The sequence below is a fragment of the Brienomyrus brachyistius genome, chromosome 18 (genome assembly GCF_023856365.1).
Source record: "Brienomyrus brachyistius isolate T26 chromosome 18, BBRACH_0.4, whole genome shotgun sequence".
Taxonomy (NCBI): Eukaryota; Metazoa; Chordata; class Actinopteri; order Osteoglossiformes; family Mormyridae; genus Brienomyrus; species Brienomyrus brachyistius.
The window spans coordinates 18,348,615-18,370,453 of NC_064550.1; the positions used below are offsets into that span (position 1 = coordinate 18,348,615).

At 48.2% G+C, this 21,839-nt stretch overlaps 2 protein-coding genes across 3 annotated transcripts; one reads left to right on the plus strand and one right to left on the minus strand.

Moving 5' to 3' along the window:
- Positions 1-1,704: 1,704 nt before the first annotated feature.
- On the minus strand, positions 1,705-11,133 carry proser1 (proline and serine rich 1). 2 transcript variants are annotated; one of them, XM_048984464.1, is made up of 12 exons: positions 10,304-11,132; positions 10,096-10,161; positions 9,951-10,019; positions 9,581-9,675; positions 8,976-9,069; positions 8,057-8,167; positions 7,417-7,500; positions 7,237-7,315; positions 6,908-7,000; positions 3,586-5,101; positions 2,974-3,121; positions 1,705-2,886 (listed from the first exon to the last, which is right to left on the minus strand). In XM_048984464.1, the coding sequence occupies exons 1-12, from the start codon at positions 10,346-10,348 to the stop codon at positions 2,761-2,763; spliced, it is 2,526 nt and encodes an 841-aa protein (XP_048840421.1). In that variant the 5' UTR covers positions 10,349-11,132; the 3' UTR covers positions 1,705-2,760. The 2 variants fall into 2 exon arrangements, with proteins under 2 accessions (XP_048840421.1, XP_048840422.1); XM_048984465.1 differs by lacking the exon at positions 6,908-7,000 and having other exon boundaries at positions 10,304-11,133.
- Positions 11,134-11,447: 314 nt separating this feature from the next.
- Positions 11,448-21,230, plus strand: vps36 (vacuolar protein sorting 36 homolog). Its single transcript, XM_048984529.1, has 14 exons — positions 11,448-11,664; positions 11,917-11,985; positions 12,156-12,226; positions 12,755-12,869; positions 12,987-13,076; positions 13,681-13,767; positions 15,539-15,571; positions 15,686-15,763; positions 16,722-16,856; positions 17,106-17,171; positions 17,982-18,046; positions 18,975-19,059; positions 19,979-20,055; positions 20,430-21,230. Exons 1-14 carry the CDS (start codon positions 11,569-11,571, stop codon positions 20,509-20,511), a joined length of 1,149 nt encoding a protein of 382 aa, XP_048840486.1. The 5' UTR covers positions 11,448-11,568; the 3' UTR covers positions 20,512-21,230.
- The last annotated feature ends 609 nt before the right edge of the window (positions 21,231-21,839 follow it).

Genomic DNA, 21,839 nt, shown 5'->3' on the forward strand with positions numbered 1-21,839 from the left:
TACAACCGTTCCTGTCCACGAAGAAGGGAAACGCGCAAGACATCAAGTTCACAGAGTCAGAGTTTTTGTTCTGGTCTGAGAGACAAATAATAACTGTGTTAGAGTATTAGATATTAGCTAGATGTGAATTATGGTGGTGTCCTGCGATTGGTTGGTGCCCCTTCCTAGGGTATTCCCTGCCTTGCGTCTGTTGTTTCCAGGATGGGCCTCAAACCCATGCAATACTGGATAGGACATGAATGAATGACGAAGGTGTGTATCACCTGACATCACCCGGTCCAGGACACCCTTGTCTGGCATCATCACCGTAAACATAATCACTCTAACCATGACTGTCAGCGAAATACATTTAGTTGCTGGTTCCCTATATGTAGAGCAGGGATTAGAAAGGTGGACAGTATTGTAAAATAACACTTAACTGAGGCAAATGGCTGTGAAGTGCCGAGTAAAATAGGCCTGATGAAACGATAAGCTTCCGGAAAAGTGACTCACGATGTTGCATAATCTCTTATCCCCTGAGAATTCTTTCCATAATATCCATCATGCACATGTTGAGGTGTTGGGACTGTGATTTTCCATTCCATTGTGGGAAAAAAATCAATAAATAAGTACAATAACAACACCCATTCTAGGTGAATTTGTTTCAATTAAATGTACTGGTTGCATTCTGGCCCAACCCTAATATATCTGGATTTAGGGAATTTACTGATTGAACTTATAAATGGTGGTAAATTGCTCCACTGGTGCTAATTTAAAATAAGATTACCCTTATAAAGGGTTTATAATTTGTTTATCATCAAGTTATTAATTAGGTCATAACACTTTGTAAGTCATTAATAGGCAATTAAAAACAAATAAGTTTTCCTTTTATTGATAAGTTACCATTTATTAGTGTCAAATGGGACCCTTATTGTAATGCAGTTATATTCTCTGTAAGTGTGATATGCACTGTAATTATCACTGTTAATTCTTGATTGAGGCTGAAAACACAAGCAGCACGGCGGCTCACTTCTTGCACACCCAGTGGCAGTCCTAGACAATTTCAGTGGGGGGGGGGGCGGCAGACTGGGGTCAGTTTTTCTGTTAGGGGGGCCATTCAATCTTAATGTCCTCCAAGAATTACTTACACTAGATTGCCAACATTAAGAAGCTAAAGACAATTTTGAAAATCGCTATTTCTGCAGTGCTTGCAAGTCACGCTTTACACACTCTCACTCGCTCTGATCTCTTGTTTAGCATCTTGCTTCTCTTGTTGTTTTTGCTTTTCAGCAACTGAAGCTACTCGCCCCCCCACCTGCATTCACCAAGAAAATGTGCTTACATTTGCATTTTGCCAGTTCAAAGTGCATTTTAGCCCACACATATAAATGCAAACTGATACACTTACTTCACACCCAAGTAGCTTAGGGGGCCACGGGGGGAGGGGGGGGGGGCATGTTGTCATGGGCTCCCTGCCCCCCCTCCCCCGTCCCCCCAAAACCACCGCTGCTAGAGTAATGGGCCCTAAAAATATTTGGAACATAATTTAATTGGTCAGGGCTCAAGACCCAACATGCAATATGCTTTCAAGGGGTCCAAAATCTCTAGTGTCTAGCTGCTTATTCTCATCCGAGACAAATTTAGGCATCAAATCCCTCCACTTAACAAGTGAAGATGATACCGAATGGGCTCAGGTGCGTTTTAACAGTAAACAGACTGCGAGAAAACACTGCAAGAAAGCTTTAATTTATCAGACCATGAGAGTAAAATTCAATACAGTTACTGTGCCTTCACTGTAAAGTGTTACAAATTCTTTTAAAATCTAACCGTAAACCGCAAGTATATTTGTACAGTCATGTTCATTGTAAATTTCCAGTAAAAAACAGATACAGATCAGAGTCAACGCACTGTACAGTACATAGTCATGTTGGACATTAATGTAGCTGGAGGTTTAGTAAGAAAGGTGACACCAGTCTCACCCAGACGGCGTGAAAGTCCCCGACACGCAAACACAGCGCGATGCCCTGTGTACAGCTGGCGTGAGAGTCCAGTGCAGGGGTGTTTATGCAGTGATGAAAGGTAAAAAAGAACGATAACAAAAATGACGCCACATGGAACTAACAAAAACGTGAAACCCCCCCCCCCCCCAAAAGGGATGGTAGAGAGAGAATGCAAAACAAAAGAAAAAAGTCTAGGTAAACCGTTTACGGTGAAACGAGTTCATATTCACGTTTTTTGGGAAAGCTACTTCTATTTTAAAATAATACTAAAATATAGTATTGCCCTGAAAATGTACTCACAGTATAGCCTATTCAGTTTTGTAACATTATGCTAACATATCATGCCACTGCCTCTGCCCATTTCCTGTGCATACCTCACTGTATGCATCTGGGGTGTCAAACTTTAATTCTTTTCTTTTTTTAAAAAAAAAACCCTCAACTGCATGACTTCTTTAAATACCCGTCACTGTGTCCATTACATTACAATTATGTTTTCATCTTAATGGTAGTTAAAAAGGGCCATTCGACTTAATAATTCAACAGCTCTTTCCTGTTGTTAAACGTAAATGCAGTACGAACAGTCTGATGATGTGAATAGCAGAATCTATACCTCCTTCTCGTTCTCTCTGTCCACACACACACACACACACACACACACACACACACACACACACACACACACACACACAAAAAGTGTTCCTCTGGCAGGAGATTCTCAGATCAGTCCAAGGGGTCTGAAATCACAATCACACATCTAAACCAGGAGCTTAACTGCCCAGATTTATTGCCACCCTAGCTGCGGATGGATCCCTGGCTGGAGGGGGAAGGGGGGGCCAGGGGCAGGTGGGTAATTGGTGAAGCCGTTGGGCTGTGATGGGAAGCTCTCCAAGGCAGATGCCGAGTGGGCCTGGAATGGGACAGAGGGACATATGAGTGACGCCGCTGGCTGGCCGTACCCAAGACACCCCCTGCAGTTACAACACCGTCGCCATACCTGCAGCAGGGCAGACTGCACGGCGGGATTGTGCAGCCCCGAGAGGGCCGCCGGGGAGGTGCTGGGGGAGAAGCCTGGCACAGCAGGGAAAGACAGTAACCCTGGGAAGGCTGCAGCGCCCCCTGGAGTCTGGAGGCCACCAGTCAACCTGAGCATAAACAAATATATTAACAGCTTTTGTTCAGGAAACTTCTCAGCTATATATATATATAGCTCACGTGTAAGAAAACAATCATAAAAGACAAGAGAGTCATTTAACGATGCGAGTTACCACCAGTTTCTGACAGGTGAAGGTTACCTGCCCCTTATCGAGAAACACAAAGCAAAGGTTTTCACTGAGTCACCTGACTGCTAGTGAAAGATAGGGAATGCAGAGGTTGAATGTCTTACTGCTGCCTATCCAATCAAAATGCCCTGTACTTATCTTAGGGCAGTGAGTAATATTACAAGACCACGGAAAATGATTGCTCACAAGCAACTATTTATTTTTTTTTTGCTCACGCTGGCAATGTTATAAATTAATTTAGTATGTGTAAAATTTTCCATGTTGTAAAGTAACACCTAAAAGTCATTAAAGGCATGTGCATGTGTGTGTGTAGCTCTCACACTCACCCAGTAGGGGGCACTAGCGCAGGGTTAAAGTTGGAGCTGAAGGCCGAAGCAAATCGGGGCAGCACCGGGGTGGAAGATGGGACCCCGGCTACAGCAGCAGCTGGCAGGGGGGCCACCGTGGCCACGGACGAGACGGATCCAGGCAGCCCCATGAATGGGGAGAGCACGGGGCTACCGGCGGCCTGAGGGCCAGAGTTCCCAAACCCTGGGAAGCCAGGGTTGGGGCCTGGGAATATGGAGGGGGCCGTGGTGAGGCCCAGGCCAAAGGGGGTTGGGGTGGGAGCGGAGGAGTGAGGGAGGCCCGCGTAAGGCGAAGGAGGAGATGCTGCTGCCGAGGCAGCAGGAGCAGAGGAGGAGGAGGAGGAAGGGGCTGAGCATGGAGGGGTGCCTGAGAACGGAGAGGAGGAGAACGGGCTTAGGCCGGGGAAGGCGGGCACTGCCAGGGAGTGTGGAGCAGGGCTGCCCGCGGGCTGGGAGGCCAGGGCGGCCGTGAGGCCCTGCAGGCCCGCCATAGCCACCGGGCTGGGCAGGGAGGTCTGAGGGGAGCCGTCTGAGCGGCTCATGTTCAGCGAGCGCACCACGGCGGCCGAGTTGGGCACCAGCGAGCCGAGGGAGGGCGTGCCCGAGCGAGAGGGGCCCTTGAAGGCTGAGGGCACGGGGCTGTTGCTGCCGCTTCCGCCGCCGCCGGCATGAGGGGGCAGGGCACTCAAATGCTGCTCGCCGTAGAAGGAGGCCGGATTAGCGGCCTGGGGAGTTACACCCGAGGGCTTGGGGCTGGGGGCAGCAGAGGCTGGACCGGGAGGCAAGGTAGAGAAAGCAGGCAGGCCAGGGGTGGAGCGGCCTGGGGTCGGGGGCTGGCTGGGGGTGGGGGTTCGTGCCGAGGGGGCGGAGGGCGTGTAACTGCGGATGACCGACTGGGCGGAGTTTGTGACTAGGGAGGGCAGCCCTGCGAAAGGGGAGCCTGACTGCACCTCGGTGGGGGGATAACCCTTATAAGGGGGTAATCCAACAGATGCTACTGGAGAGGGGGAGGGGTCAACAGAGCTCCTTGAGGTAGGGGTCGGCATGGACGACGGGGTTCCTGAGCGGGACATGCCACCAAAGGGAGATGGGGAATAGCCGCCGCTGGGCACTGGCGTTCCACAAGGGGTGGCTGACGGCGTGTGGGACTTAATCACCGAGGGCGTCGGGGTGACGGAGGGGGAGATTCCCGGGAACGACTGGTGGACGGGGGTGGAGTGGCCACTGGGAGGGGAGGGTGCGATGTGGGCGGAGCCTGCAGACAGGGGCGGGCCTTTGATGACTGAGGAGGAGGTGGGGGAGGGAGAAGCGGCCGCCGTGTTCTGCGAGGGCACAAGACCTGGGAACACGGGCGTGATGGGGGTCGTGGGCGGAGCCTGGGAGGACGGAGGATTGGGAGGGTGTGGCGTGGACGGAGTTGGGGGGTTGGAGCCGTGGGAGGATGGAGTTGGCGTGCCAGGGGTGCTGTTCTGCTGATTGGCTGGTCGGGAGAAAGCTGAAGGCAAAGACAATGAGATCAGTAAAGATGGGTCCTGCTCTGAACTAACGACACATCATCAGGGTAGCGTTGCCATTGGAGAAAGGCGTCAGGGTACCACAGCCATCTCACCCTGGGCAATTTTACCTGGAATAATAATAATAATAATAATCGATACTTTATTGAAATTGTCTTTACGCCTCCCACAACTAGCTCTTTTTTCATAGAGGAAGTTGTCTGTGAAGGGCTGCCACCCGTAGCGGCACCCAGGGAGCTGGGGGTTAAGGGCCTCGCTTAAGGACCGGCAGTGTGAGGCTGGGTTTGAACCTGCAACCTTCTGATTACAGGCACACAGACTTAGCCCACGGAGCCACATCCTGCCCCCAATAGACCTGATTTACAATCAAGCGAGAGGCAAGTTTTAGAAATCGTCAATTCTGATTATTAAGCAAAGAATATTTTTCATTTCCCATTTATTATTTGTTTCCTTTCTATGCCTCTTTCAATCATGCAAAGTCCGAGGAACATCTTCAATAAACTTCTCCACTGACAGCACAGAAACGTCCCACATGTTCTGTGATCCCCACGTGCGATAAATTCACATTCGCCAGCTGCATGAAAGAGCCAAAAGCTAGAAGCACAGACAAGACGGAAAGAAACCAGGCATGTTCAGGCCCTTCTCTGCTCTGAAAGCCCCAGTTTACAACGGCTTCTGATGCAGGGTCAGCTGGGTTATGAACACAGAGGAACTAAAATCTAAACAAAATGCTGACGTCAATGGACATGCGTGGGGTTACAGACGTTCAGAACATCATCTCTTTTTAAACACCTTTTCATCATCATTTCCCCCCATTAGTTAATTTCCATATAAAGACAGTGGCACAGGGTGTAGATCCTTACATATCTGTCCGTTTATAGTATCCGGCCATTAACAGGAAGCATGAGCTCCACAAACCGCCTGTCATCACCCTTCTAAGCATTTAGGGGAAGGTGGAGGAAGCTGACCGGCCACATAGTCCTGGCACAGTCACACCATGTTTGACCCCAGGGCTCAGGGTTCGAGGCCAAAATTATTCAAGCTTAGTTCATTCTTCAATTCACCTTAAAGGACTGTGTGATTAGTGAGTATGACCCTTAACCCCCAACTGCTTCAGGGACCCTGCTTTCCCAAAAACGTAAATGCAGAATTTTTATATATATATATAATATATATATATGTCTCTGCATAAATAATCTGTCTTCCTCTCATTTAAGATTGTGTCTCTGCACTTTGTTGCTTGCTTTTATTCAGCAGTCTGTATATCCTCTCCCTTTATATCCACTCATACAGAAACACAGACAAGCTGCGCCAATGTGCAAGAAGACCAGCGTTATGTGGAGCAGTGCAAAGTTCGAGGGTCAAAGGTCAATCAAGTTTCAGAAGGTCAGGACACAAGACGTGCGGCCGGAAGAGGCAGCGGGCAAAGCCACATCTGATGCGTGCAGGGGCTTGGCGGGTAGCCAGTTATCAGCCTGGGGCTTCACAGCAGCGGGTTACATGGCGAAGGTCAGGCCAACTCCCAACGCTGCGGTTTGCCAGGCCCTGTTACCATTTAGGACACTGTACACTTGGACACAAAGGCCCTAATAACTGTCCAGGGCGCCACCGTGCGTTTGGGCATTGCCTGAACCTCCAGGGAAAGGTTAGCCAGCCTCAGGTTGTCAGTGCTGGTTAAGCTTAGGGGGTGGTGACTCAACATAGGGGGTGGGTATCGGGAAGGGCTGAAACCAATCAGTCACCACCCCCTCGGCAAAGCATCCACTTCTGCATCGACACCCCCCTACCTGCGGCGTTTGGTGTGGCGCTGTACGGAGGGGGGGGCACCGTGGCAGTGATGACCCCTCCGACAGGCATCAAGCCCACGTTGTTGCTCCTACCTGAGCAGGAAGGGGGGGCAGAGAGCTTTTCTGTCAACAGATCCCATCAGACCAGCGAAAGAGGTGAAAGGCCGGTGCCCCCCAACGCACATTATCATCATTCATCACTGATTAGTGGGCCCTCATATACACAAAGCTTAACAACTTCATGTTTCAGCTGTGGAATTTATAAGGTGGGGGGGCTGAAAAAGGTTAAACCAAAGCGATCTGCACTGCAGGGAGGACGGTGACCTTACTTGGAGCGATGGTGGCGTGGGGTCGGCACGGCGGGATTGGATACGGCACGGGCCTGTGGGGGTTGTAGGTGGAGGGAGACTGGGATGGGGGGGGGGTGGAGGACAGAGCACATGGTCAAATGACGGCGTCCTCCCCCCAGATCACCGCTCCAGCAGCCGCGCGACGCATGAACGCCTCACCGGTTTGAAAGGTCCCAGGATCCGGGCTGCGATGCCTTTACCGTCGGTGCCCAACTCCTCCCCCTCCTTCCGCGCCGGCATCCCCTTTACAGGCAGAGGCACACCGATGTTTACCAAACATATGGGTATAAATGGGCATTAACAAATTACCTGAACCTAGTGTAGCTCCTGCAGCCGAGTCAAAAGAGCACGGCGCCAACAATGCAAAGGTTGTGAGTTCAAATCCCACACATAAATTGTAACCCTTAGATATCTGAAATTATGGTTACTGTCGTACTATATTATACATATATTTAATACTTTATATTTATTTAGTAAATGCTTTTAAACAATGTATAGTTGAGAAAGCGGAACACTTCAGGTTAAGTGTCTTGGCCCAACAGTGATATTCTGCCAGCGCTGGGATTTGAACCTGCAGCATTCCGATGACAGACACAGCGTGCTAACTGGCTGAGCCACACACACACAAGCCTTTTCATTTCAAAGATCAAGAAATTTAAAATGAAAATATTAGCCTGAAAGGAAAAATCTGTTTTATTCTGCAGCTCAATTCAATTATGACTTTTTACTTTACAATCAATGAGCGTAAGAGCAGACGTATGTGGCACGGAAGCAGGAAGCTGATCCGTCAGGTACTCACGGGGAAGGTTCCGGTCACCTGACTCGGCCTGCCCTTTGGGTACGGGTTTCCCGGTATCATCCCACAGGACGAGATCATGGCCACCGGCGCTTTGCAACCCACTTTGCACACCTGCGGGACAATGGAGACTGTGAGACCCAGACAGAGAACTACAAAAGAACACCATCATCGCCTCAAAGTAAGCACTGCTACGCTTTTTATTTAAGAATTTAAGAACGAACTATACTGCGTCTTTAAATCTTGACTGACAACCTATAACTTCGGTTTATCTTACCTGCAACATACCACATAACACACGGTAACTATGGCTGCTGGTGCTGCTGTCGGTGCCATTTTTAATCTACTACACTCGCCCATTAGTGTGTCTATGCTGGTTCGGAGCCCCCATGCTCTCTATCTTACTTGAAAGGGTGACACTGCTGGTGTGACTTACGAACTGCAACATCGTGGGTGCAGGTCGTATCTTTGGATTGAACATTAGAGGGGCTGAGTTCTGATTATTGGGGGGGGGGGGGGGGGGGGGGGATTACACCCATGCTCAGGGAGGTTGGGCGGCCAGTTGACCTTTGACACCCAGAGGTTGGGAGTTTTTGGTTCCTCTCCTCCGTTATCATCTGGCTTTATTCCTGTCATCACTCCACCTTCCCATTCCCCCGTTTCTGTGTCATACTGTCTTAATGACGCTGTAATGCATCACAACACACCCATGTAAAGCCCCATGGAACGATCCTGTTGTGAAAGGTGCTATATAAGAATAAACGGAATTGAACTGAACCCCCGCCTCCCCCCTCCCCCAACTTCTTGTCTAAGCATTTCACTAGTAACACCATGATTTTCTTAAGAAGAACTCAAAAAAAATGCCTCGTTATTGAGCAGCAAGCTTTTCTTGAAGGACCTGCTGAGCGGTATTCAGTCTCACCTGCTCCAAAATCCTACGGCAGCGTTTTTTCTCATACAGGTGGAAGCGGAAGAGGTCCTCCACCGGTCGGTAATTCTGAGCGTCAGATATATTCCTGCAGTCGCACAAAAATCAGCAGGTCTGAGACTCGCTACGTAGACTGGTGTCGCTCTACACCTCACTGCAATACGTGCATAAACATTCGTTTTAACAAAACAGATGCTCCTCATCTTACGATGGTTCAACTTATGATATTCTGACTTTACAATGGTGTGATAGTGTGATCATCAGACCAAACTTTAATTCTGATCTTGGCCAGCGATATGCCACTCAACCGATACCCAGTCATGCTTCCAGTCTCTGTAGCGATTGCAACAGTAAACATCTAATACGGTGTTTAACGTCGTATCATGTGGTAACTTATTTTTCATATAATATTCCGCTTACGATATTTCAAACTAACGACGGTATCATCGGGACATAAACCCCATTATAAGTTGAGGAGCATTTGTATAAATAATTTCATGATATTAGAGATTCAGCACGATAATTTTACTACATGCTTTTGTCGAAGGTGACATATTAGCTTGGCAAACAGTCATCATCCAGCAGGATCAGGGACTTACAGAGCAATTAACTCCAGAACAATGATCTTATCCTTTGAAAATGTAAAACAGTTGAGTATGTTCACCACCTTAGTTGTTGGAATGGCAACCATTTTCTGAAAATGGAGAATAAAAAACAGATTTTCAGTGCAGTCACAGATGCACGTTCCACCTGCATGAATATATGGCAGATATTTCAAATAAACTCAGATTTAGTCATTAAATTTTATATAAAAAAAAAAACTCAACACCAATTCCGACTCCATCCATTACCACACAAATTTTGTCCATCTAGGTCGCAAAATCATTGCATGCGTTCATGAATTGACTAGGGAAAGAATTTTACAAATGCTTTTCTGTGTTAATTATACAATAAAAGCGCCAGGCTCACATGTTGCATAGCTTTCACGGCCTTTATCTGCGGCTCTGCATAGGAGAAGTATTTCAGCATCTCCGTCACCTGTAGCGGATGAGAGCGGCGCGTCATTTCATACCTACGCGGGCAGGCGACAGCTGGGTACCGGCGCCGAGTTTACCTGCTCGCTGGAGAAATAGCCGTGCACCAGCTCTATGGCCCTGATTCTCTGATCTGTCAGAACGCACTGCGGGAGGGGGGGACACCACAAGCGTCATCCAGATTACCAGCAATGAAATGTACATTCATACCTTCAACACAAGAATCCCAAAACCCCAAAACGTGACATTTACAATCGAATAACTAATTATTAAATCTTGCATAAATACCTTTCTTATTTCGTCCAGCACGATGTCAAAAGACTTTTTATCCATCTTGATATGTTACTGTTAGTAAATTTGCTTAGAAATGAACACGATTTCAAAAAGATTGTATCAGTGTAGTTCTACTGATTGGTAAAAAGTTAATAGCAATGAAATGCTATATGTACCTACATAATTGCATAATGCCACCGGGTGGCCAACTGGCTAAATAACGTGAACTGTAGCAGAAGTCCTAGCGCGCCAGCAGAATCAATGAGCCCAACAGCATCACGCGATCCTGGTTTAGCTCGTAACCAACCTCCACGCGAAATCCCGCGATCATTACAATATTAAATAAAATAGCTCAGGAGTCGATCGCTAACGAAAAACTATTAGGACCTGTAGCTATATGCAGACAGATCGTTAATGTTGATCGGCGACCGATAACTAACCATAGCTAGCTGGCTAGCTAATCACACACACACACACACACGCAAGCACGCCGCCGCCTAGTAGAAAACTGGCCGTCCCAAAACTAAAAAACGTGGCGGACGTGTTAAACGTGGAAACTCGGTTTGCATGACCTTATCGTGCAATGAGTTTTGCGATTCGTCACCATCTTGTAAAATGAATAAATGGGGCTGGAGAATCAAACCCCCCAGTGAAGCTCAGCTAAACTGGCTTCCTTTGTTGTGACCCATTATGGTGCGACGACCTTTCGCTGCGTTTTTTTTCCGCTGTGGGTGTTGGGGGTAATCGAGGGAGTACACCAACGGCCAAGACTACACAAGAATGTAACAGATTTAAAAACACATTCCAATAATCTAACCATGTAAAACGAGTTACGCTCGATTATTTCATTTACGATTATGCGGATGTACCATAATGTTCTCACTTGTCTTATTATAATTTGTTTTTACAAAAATAACTATATATTAAAGTAAAAAAAATAATCGGCTATGGGGATGGGTGGACCCCCCTTAAAATTAAGGTCCAACGACTGCCGTGTCGCTTTTTGATGATGAGTTTGTGCCGTTTCGTACGATGACTAATACAGTTAAATAATATTTTTTTTAATTGTAGTGCATTTCCCACGCTTAACGTAAACACTTTTCTAGCAAAGATTAAAAAATAAAACAATTTAGTCGTTTAATCCACAGAAGTACGCTATTTAACGTGCGATATTTAGACAGGCATTTCCAGAGAGCCGTATGGGAAGTAAACTATGATGTGCATCTGACGCGGATGTGCTGTGGAGGCAGGTGTGGAAATCCAGGCGAGCTGCTGCAGCGATGGACCGGTTCGTGTGGTCCAGTGGCTTGCTGGAGATGAACGAGACGTTGGTGATCCAGCAAAGAGGTGTCCGCTTATATGATGGAGATGAAAAAGTAATGCCGCCTCACTGTTAATAATCTTTATGAACAAATCTCGTATTTGGAATTAGGAGATCAGGCCCGTGTCACTTTATGTGTAACAGTCGTTTATATACAGTTTTAGTCATCTTTCACTTGATGGCGTGTTGTAAAAAGTGTAAACCCTACTGGGAGGACGCGTTATTCACCTGTTGCCGATGTTTTAACAGATATTAGCGTTCAAATCCAGTCCATGCCATTCCTGTAATTTCCAATTTTTACCACTAGGCTAAGCTGGATGTTGGAGTTGTCCTTTTGAGTACTCATCGTCTTATTTGGAGGGACCTCAAGAACCACGTAAGGTCTTGGGGGGAACTTGAAAATATTGGAATTGTAGTATGTCACTGTTACCTCAAACTGCTCTATGAACTGCAATAAGGTGCTTTAACTATTATAACTGATTAGTTAAGTATCCCGTGTTCTGCTGGCAAGCTGTTCACCCTGTCAAACTTTTCCCCGTGCAACAGGAATGTTGCATCGCTATTCCTTTGTCACAGATCATATTCTTTGAGGAACAGGCTGCAGGAATAGGAAAGAGGTAATGTCTAAAAACAAGCTCTTTGTGGATACTGCGAAGTTTGAGATATCTCCTAGTAACAAACTATGGCTATATTATCAAAAATCGTCAGGTGGACACTTTAGCTGGCTTTCTCATTTCAGTGTCTAAATCAGCTTTATTATCAGAAGTAAATTTAATAATCAGATTTCTCATGTAAACTGAAGTGTTTCAAGGACATCTGTGCATGTAATTTCTTTAGTATGGGTGAAAGGGGGGCAGCGAGTGGGGGGTGCTTGTGATCAGACAGTCTGGCTCAAGCCCAGCCTCAGCACATCTGTGGGTCCTTGAGCAAGGCCCTTAACCCCCAGCTCCCAGGGTGCCGCTATGGGCGGCTGCCGTTCATCCAGCTTGCTGTCGGACACAGAGAGCAAGCTGGGGGAATCGTAAAGAAAATTTCTCCCAGGGGGCCAAAGTATTTATAAATACATATATAGTAACTATAAAGTCTTATAACCATTTTTAGTTCAGTTCTCATTGTTGTGACTGTCTCTTCTCTGCTCACCACAGTGCTAAGATAGTTATTCACTTGCATCCTGCCTCCCCCAACAAGGATCCTGGTCCCTATCAAAGCAGCAAGTTTTCCTACATTAAGTTGTCGTTTAAGGAGCATGGGCAAATTGAGGTAAGTTGCTGTCATAGAGACGGGCTTTGTAACCACTTATGGGTTTGTATTCTGTGCTGTTTGTCGCGTGAAGCTCTCTGCAACCACGGCGGACCTGAAACTCTCGTTTGCGATTAGTTCTACAGGAGGCTGTCGGAGGAGATGACCCAGAGGAGATGGGAGAGGACGCCAGTGTCCCAACCTGTCCCGACGGAGACAGGATCACAGGTGACAGTTATGCGCCTCATGGCGTCACAGTTATAAAGCAAAACAGCAAAACATTGTAAAATTAACTCCATATTGTAATTGCCAGGGTTCTATAATGAACCGTAAAGGGGAAAAAATAGTAAAAAAATAAATAAATACTGATCTTGATAACAATCCTGATATTTATAATGAATCTCAATGGCTGAAGCTTATTTTTTTCGATTCATTTGTAACATTAACTTGAACAGGGCAGACACAAATTAAACTTTTAACACCTGTGCCCCCATTTGCATTTCCTATTTAAGTGTCGCGTTCTCTTGATGGTGCAATTCACGTTAAGGCCTCTAAGAGGTGCTGTTTTGACATGTATGGCAAACATGAAGCGATTAAACTTTTTCTTTTTTAATCCTGGTATGTTTTTCATTCTGATAATTTAGTTCAGTTTTTTTTTTGTTTTTATATTTTATGTGGTGCATGCATGGTGCATTTATGGTGTGCATGCTTGTTATCTCAAGGTGTGTCAGGTAGGCCAAACGGCTGCAGCGGTGACCAAGGGAAGGCGGAGAATGCTGCTGTTTGTCCCCTGGGCTGACCTTTTCCTTCCTCTCCTCTTGGGGAAACACAGGCAGGAAGAACGCGGGCTGTGGGGATCGTGGGCATCGAGAGGAAACTGGAAGAGAAAAGGAAGGAGATGGACAAAAACATTTCCGAGGTGAGAGAGAGAGGCAGGGAGGTGGAGACAGCGATGTGGAGGGAAAGAGAGCGTGCGTGCGGAGGGTGGGGCAGGAGGTGCGGTCAGGCACTTGGGCCTGCGTGAAGCAGGTCACGGGTTTCCCCGTTCTGCTCGGACGTGATCACACTCTCGGGATGTGGCCCAGACTCGCCACGCCACTGCAAGGCTGACGCAGGGTCACTGGCCATCATGATTTTGCCGCCGCATACTTAGGAAGTAAAGAAGCACCGTTACACCCTTTCATGTTTTAACAGCCAAACATAGAAATGAGATCTATTCTTGGCCCTTCACCCTGGGCCGTTTTTAACAGTTTGTACAGCAGGGGGCGTAGCAGTTAGGGTTCCAGCAAGAACAAATGAACGTTCATATCTCTGGAAGGTCACCGTTGGACTGCTGAGAATACAGCAGTGTCAGCTTCTAGGATGGGTGCCCCATAATGAATATTTTAATGGTATAAATGCAAAGTGTGATAGAATGTGGCTGATTTGAAATTGAACAGTTTCAGTGTTTGAGAGGTTGGGTCATACCATGTTGTATATTTCATTGATTAGCTATCTTCCAGTGTGGGAAGACCTTGGTTTAATCTCCAGACTCTCACACTCCGCCTGGGGTCTTTGGAACCCAAGTAAAAGTCATGAGAAAGTAAAATAGCAAACAGACTGATCTCAACAACTATTTAATTTTGTCCCATGTGGGAATGCTGCTGTTAGCAGCAGATGTAGTGTTTGGAGCATAAATAAAAGCTTCTTCTAGCGTGTGAGGTGTCTGTCATCACAAAATAATGTGTGTCTGTCTTGAAAAGCAAAACACTGCTGCATGTTTAAAAGCACATTTAAAAAAAAAAAAAAAACATTTACACAAGTCAGACGGTGGCTCTGGTGCCGTCTGTGGGGGGGGGGGGATGAACGCCTCTGGGACCCTCTGGGTCTGCTTCTCTGGAAACAAACAGACACTGACTGCTCCCTTTCCTCTGGAATAATAATTAAGCTAAAAATGTATTGCTGATAACCTACAACAACACCATCCTTAGTCGTGGATTTAATGGCCGTCCTGCTATGGAGTTTGTAATGCAAGCAAACCCTGTGGTTTTCAAGCAAGGTGTCTCGTTCATTTGTGCAATTGATTTGACTGCCCCCTCCAAAAAACTGTCTTCACATTAGAACATCCTGCGGAAGGTGGGGCCGGGACGTCTCTCTTACCGGAATCCCCCCCTCCAGAGAAGCAGGGATACTTGTCACCAGCCCCCTCCCCCCCTAAGCCGGCAGGGCTGTGTGTGCGTGATAAGAGGAGAGAGCAGTAGGTCTTTGTGTGGAACCGGAAGCATGCACTGGGTGGGTGCCTCTCTCCCTTTGTTCCCAGGTCGACCCCTTCATCACCAGCCAGTGCTGAAACAACAGAAAACAAACGTGTCCCATCCTAACAGCATTCACACTCTGAGGCTCACCCCCCCACCCCAACACAAAATAACTGTTTAAGAGGTTTTCTGATGTGACGACATTGTTTTGCGTGCAGAACGTCCAGGACCGTAGGGTTAACAGTGGTGTAGGCCTCTCGCAGAATGTCCTTGAACTGCAGCTTTAACGCACTTCTTCAGGAAGGACTCCCCCCTTGATGGATGAGTGGGGGGGGCGCTCGGGAATGTCAGGCATGCCTGGAAGCCGGATCATGCCTTTCCAGCGGCCTGGTGGTCGATTTGTGTGGGGAATCCCTTCATCTAACCCCTCTTCCCACTTCTGTTCCTTCTTCCCAGGCCTTTGAAGACCTCAGCAAGCTCATGGAGAAGGTAAGGAAGCCCCTCGCTACCATCCGCAGTCCTCTTTCCCCCTGGGACTTCGCACATGAGTTAGGGTGCCACCCGTCATTACCCCCCTCCCCTAATAGCGCTCTTCGCCTCCAGGCCAAGGAGATGGTGGAGCTCTCCCGGTCCATTGCAAGCAAAATCAAAGAGAAGCAAGGAGACATCACAGAGGATGAGGTGGGTGTGACCGCATTAAGAGGCCCCACCCCTCAAACGCCTCACCGTGAACCGCCCTGGGGTGGTCTGCCTTCTCATCCAAACCTCAGGCACATAATTCTGTGGTTTTCACTCCTTTGCTTGTGTGTCTGTCATGGTTTAGGCTCTCGTAATCTAAGCAACCTGGGAATATTCTTATATCTGTTTCTATTTTACCCATTTTATAATGGGAGAGGGGCAATGCGCCAGAGTTGGCGAGCTCAGACTGCTGCAGCTCCAAGCACGTCAAGCAGCCTGGAGTTAATTTGATGACCTCGTGCTGAAACGAAATCGAGGTTGTCCATGTGATCTGAGCTCCGTTATTTCCCTTTTGAGAGGAATAGACCTGGAATGGCGTCTATCTCTACACCCCGACCACACGCCTACCCCTCCTTGACGTAAACCCTCATAGCGCACGCAGAGAGGGGAGTGTTTTCACCGTCGTAGTTTCATTAGCGCCCCCGCCCGTTCATCTTCTGCGGCGGAGAACTCGTTGAGTTGGTGTCGCCGCTTGTGGAAAGTGTTGCCCCCCCCCCCCCCCCCGCGGGCGTTTCTGGCGGGAACCTGCTGGATCTGCACCAGCTGCTCACGACGGCCTGCGATTAGCGGCTCGGGCCCGGTCTCAGCCCAGATGGTCCCCCGCAGAAGTTTAGCACTTCATCCCCCGGGGCCCTGGCCATAAGATCTGCGGATTCGCTAATTATGTAACGGGGCTTTTCGAAGTTAATAGGTTCTCTGGGGTCTAAGTATGCAGCTGGATTGCTGACCCAGAAATAAGGATATTTAAGCCCATCTGGTTGTTTTTTTACATCACCATGCTGCGAAGTCCCCTGATTGCCAGAAGCATCTCCAAAGGGGACATTCTAGAAGAGAGCTACACAATGGGCCTGGTCAGGTGTCCCTTTCTTGTATTACCTGTTTGCCCTTTGACCCCTAACAGACGATCCGGTTCAAGTCCTACCTGCTGAGCATGGGCATCGCCAACCCAGTGACACGAGAGACTCACGGCTCAGGAACACACTACCACATGCAGCTGGCCAGGCAGCTTGGGGACATGCTCCTTGCCCCTCTGGAGGTAACAACAGGACTCGCATGGGCACATATATGTACATTTATAGTCACACGTTTGAGTAGACAGCTGATGAATTTGTTGGCTTAGCCTCGATGCTAACATGCTAAGCCATCAATTCCTACACAGTCCAGATGAGTCCCTCTATGGGCAGCGCTCTAATAAGGATCCCTGCAGGGTGTAAGATTTCCTTGGTCTCAAGCAGGCCGTTTGGGGAAGGTGGGAACCTTCAGGCGATGGGTGTCTTGTCCACAGGAGCGAGGAGGCATGATGGCCCTGACTGAAGTCTATTGCCTGGTGAACCGGGCCCGGGGCATGGAGGTGAGCCTGCGTTAAAGACCGGCGGGGGCTCGTCTGCTCTCTTTGTTTGGTAATGTAATGGGGGCCAGGGGCGTAAGAGTGGCAAGATGCACAGAAGGAAGGAATGTTGCTAAATGCACTTATCTTCTATGTCTGTGAGAAGCTCTATGCACCTGTGACAGGTGGGTCAGTTCTGTCCAGAAGCCAACTGCTACTCCAGCACAGTGCCCACAGATAGGATGTGACTCTGCTGGACGGCCGGACAAATATCACAGGTCTCCCACATCATCTGCGATCTGCAGACTGCAAGCATGGGGCAGCTAATCAGAGCTGACCCTGATCTGTCTTCTCGGTGGATTTCATTGGCTGTATTGAAGCCATCTGGAGAAAGGAGAGGACCGGGGTGGGGTAGGGATGGTGTGTTTGTGGGGGCCGTGTTTGGGTTTCTGGACTTAAATGGAGCGGGAGGCTCCTCCTGACGACCTCGACCCAGACCGACAGATGTTGCTTTTGGTTTCCTATCATCTGCTGTCGTTCCGTTTCTGAATAAAACATCTGGGCTATTTTCCAAAACCTGTCACACAGATTCTCAGTCATGAACACACCAGTGTGCCTCTGTGTTAAATATCTGTCTGTCTGCTTGTTTTTGGGGTCCATGCTACTAGTAAGTTCCTTCTCATTCCTGGCATGATTCTCCGACGTATTTCGGTATATTTATAGGTCACTGTTCTGCACCCACACAGACCCATACACAGTTGTTACAGGCAGAAGCATCTGCATTATAACTGCAAACACGTTGGTGACACCCCTCCATGTCCTCCCGCCTCCCAGCTGCTCTCGCCGGAAGATCTGGTCAACGCCTGCAAGATGTTTGAGTCCCTGAAGCTGCCACTCAGGTATGGGCCGGGGCCGTGGGGCGATGGGTGCTGGTGGCCAAGGCGGGGCTGGGGTCACATGGGTGTCAGCCCAGCCCGAGGCATCCGCTGGCCACATCCTGTATCGCATCCTGTTTTGAGAAACCCTGTCCAGCCCTGATCCCCTCAAGACCATCATTAAGCAACAGCAACAAGAAAAATATTACTATTTTAACTAATCTTTGACTGTTTTGTAAATGCCTTGTACTGCACTTGGATCGTGGTAGATTTTTGCCATTACTTGTTTCTCCCAGACACAATCTACAGCTTAATTTCCTAAGGGGGATGGGGGGGGGCGGTAACAGGATTTTTGTGAACAATGCTATAATACGGACTTTTCATCTTAAGTAGAAAACAGGAAGTCTATGGTATCCTGGTGAAGACAATCTTCCCGCCCGAGATGTTGGTAGCATTATTGGATTTGTAGCATTTTAGCGTATGGTAACCCTGGTGAAATCGCACCCTTTAGTGAAACGGATGTTGTGAGAGTTTCTTTAATAAGATGCTCCCCGTGTCCCTTAATACGGAATTCTGCAAACACGTCGTTAATAACATTTATCATAGTAGTAAAATCTGAAAGCAAACACCCTGTTTGTTTCATGTGAAAAATCGTGTGACGTCTCCTCGCCTCTCCATGGAGCTGAGAGCCGATGGCAGCGTGAGAATTACAAATACAAACAATTAGGGATTCGTGTATTTAATTGCTACAATATAGGAGTTGGTTGGCCTTCAGAGCCGGTAAATTCAGCTTCCCTTAGAGATGCTGCCAGGGAGAGAATCACTCTTCGTTCATTAATGTTATGTCTTATATTAGCATGTAATCAGTTAACGCGCCCAGACCACCTCCCCCGGCCCTGTCGGGTCTGTACCTCGCTCACCGTGGGTGGGTCTTGTCTCATGCGCTCTCCAGGCTGCGTATCTTCGACAGCGGCGTCATGGTGGTCCAGCTGCAGTCCCACAACGAGGAGGAGATGATCGCCTCAGCTCTGGATAATGTGAGTCCGCTTCCAGAGCGTAGTTCCCACCTGCCGCCTGCGGGGGGCGCTCAGCGACTCAGCCGGGGTTCATCTGTCTCTGCTCAGCTGACACTAAGGAGTGACTCTTGCACCGTTTATGGGCTCAAGGGTGCAGTACAGACCCTCTCCGGGCTCCAGGACCAGAGCAGTTTTTAAGCTCAAAGTCCACATCCTTAACCACCAAGCGACCTGCTGCCTCTTTTTTACGGCCCCGGTCAGAAATCCTGTTTTAATGGCAGCAAATCCCACCGAGTCATGTGAGGGTAATTTCCCGGTGGCCTTCTCTCGCCGCGGTTCCTTCAGACCTCAACTCTGATATGGACCACGAGCAGTAAGCAACATGGTGGCTGAAGACGTGAACTCATGACCGGTCTCTGTCGTTTGCAGCCGCTTTCAGGCGTCTGTGCTCCCCTCCGACGCAGAGCAGAGGCTGTGTGTCAGCTGAGCATTTAAATAGCGTAAATTGGTGTGATGTGACGGCGTCTGGGTAGCCCCTCCACATGCCAAATTCTTGCATAACTGGCCCCGAGGCGGAGACCCTACACAGGCTGGAGGGGCAGCCTTCAGGGAGGGCAGATCGCTTCCAGATGTGCCTATGGAACAAAAACAGTCTTTATTGATGTGATTTTTTTGTTGTTTTTGGTAGAAGGGGCTGTGGGTTGGGCTCATCAGTTGGTGTCTTTCCAGTTTTCCGTCTAACTTGAGTCCAAAGGCCGAGTTTTACAATAATGTTTCAAGCCGCTCCAGTTCCCCCCGTTTAAATAAGTTTGAGCAGTTATTTGTGGATCATTATGTAGGTGCACCTGCACAGACCGGGGGGGGGGGGGGGGGGGTTCAGCTACTGCAAGCCGCCCATGGAGACACATACTTCACCTTCCTTGTGTCCCCCTCCTGGCAGGTGTCTGACAAAGGCTCCCTGACCTCAGAGGAGTTTGCCAAGCTGCTGGGTCTGTCTGTTCTCCTGGCTAAGGAGAGGTGAGTGTATGGTTTAGACCGGATTTTGTCAATGAAAGGAAGACTGCAGTGCGATGTAATACTGGTTTGGAATACTGAATTCAGTACATGCAGTGATAAAGTACTAATACAGCAGTACATATAATGCTTTTCTTTAATATATATATATATGTCATTAAGTAAAATAGTTTGCTTTGGGGGCAGGGCATGGCTTAGTGGGTTACACTGCTGTGCGTGGGATCAGAAGGTTGCTGGTTCAAATCCCAGACTCAGTCATTTCACCTGTAATCCCTGTTTGCCCCAGGGAGGGTAACACTGATTTCCACCTTACAGATTCCTCCTAAGAATTCTTGTTTATATGTCAAAGATCTGGTCCTGTCCCCCCACCCCCTCAGGTTGCTGCTGGCAGAGAAAACGGGACACCTGTGCCGCGATGACTCGGTGGAGGGCCTGCGATTCTACCCAAATCTGTTCTAACAGGCCTGTGCCCCCACCCCAGACGAAGTGTCCTTCTTGGGTGTGAACCGCATGCTTCAAACACAGCAGTACTCCACCGACGCAGAGGAAATAGCAGCCTCCTTCACCCCCCCCCCCGCCCTCACATTTGCCATGTGTGTCACACTCTGACCCCCCCCCCATAGTCTGATTCCGTACCACCAAAGTGTTTGACCCAATGACTCGCCTCAGATTGTGTTTTAAAGTGTAAGTCCAGTTGGATGCAGAAAGACGCAAATTAGAAACGAATTGCTGAAGTACAGAATGCAGGGGATTTTGCCACACTGGTGGGGGGGGGGGGGGATCTCACTGTAACCATGGAAACCCATGTTGTGTCTGCAAACAGGTATGTGTGACAGTATGTGTGCTGGTCGGCACCCAACGTCATGGTGGCCCAGGATCTTCTCACTGCCTCTTCAGCTGTCAGTTTAGCTCCTGAAAGTGAATGAAATCTGCATGAGGGCAGGACTGGGTCTGCAAAAGCTAAGCTGAGACCCCTTCTCCACATGCCACAGCCTACGCAGGACTCTCTGCGGGGGGGGGGAGGGGGGGGATTATTATTGGTTTTGGAATTGTTCCAAATTCATTTTACGTTCAGTGACAGTGTTGATCAGCACGGTCTTATAAACGCCACACCACTCCATGTCTGTTCTTCTGTCCATACAGTTTTTTTTACAAAAATAAATTAGCCTTGAAAACTCTTTGTTGTTATTGATGACTTTTTAGCTGAAATAAAAATAAATAAGTAAATTAACCTTTTTTTCCCCATACTTCTCCTTCTTTGGTACTTCAGGGTGCTCCGTACGCCTCAGTGGCAGTGTGTGTTTTTCCATGATCCGTCACACTGCTCTGTAACTCTGGGTGTCAGATTTGTTTATCGACTGCCGGGCTGCACCCTTTGTCTATCGACCCCTGAAGGGATGCAGGATCTGTACAGGATCTGCAGATCTTTTCTGCTTCTGCTTCCCCATTACGTTTATTTGCTCTGCTGACACTTTTGTTCAGAGGTAATTATTGTTTTTACCACTTTATATCCATCTGGAGGTAACCTGTTTAGGAGCCTCTCTGATATGTGTAGCAACAGGTCTTGGCGTCACATCTAGTGTGGCTGAGCAGACGGCTGACCGTCGATGCCCTTAACCAATAGGAATTCTATTTATTATGTATCGGAATGTAAGATTAGTACGTGTGAAATCAATGAGATGAATACGGGGGGAGAGGTTACAGGACTGGCATTAGTAGGGGATCAGTGGAAACTGCATCAGGTATATTTTCACGTGACCTCATGTATTGAACATCCCGGGTATGAA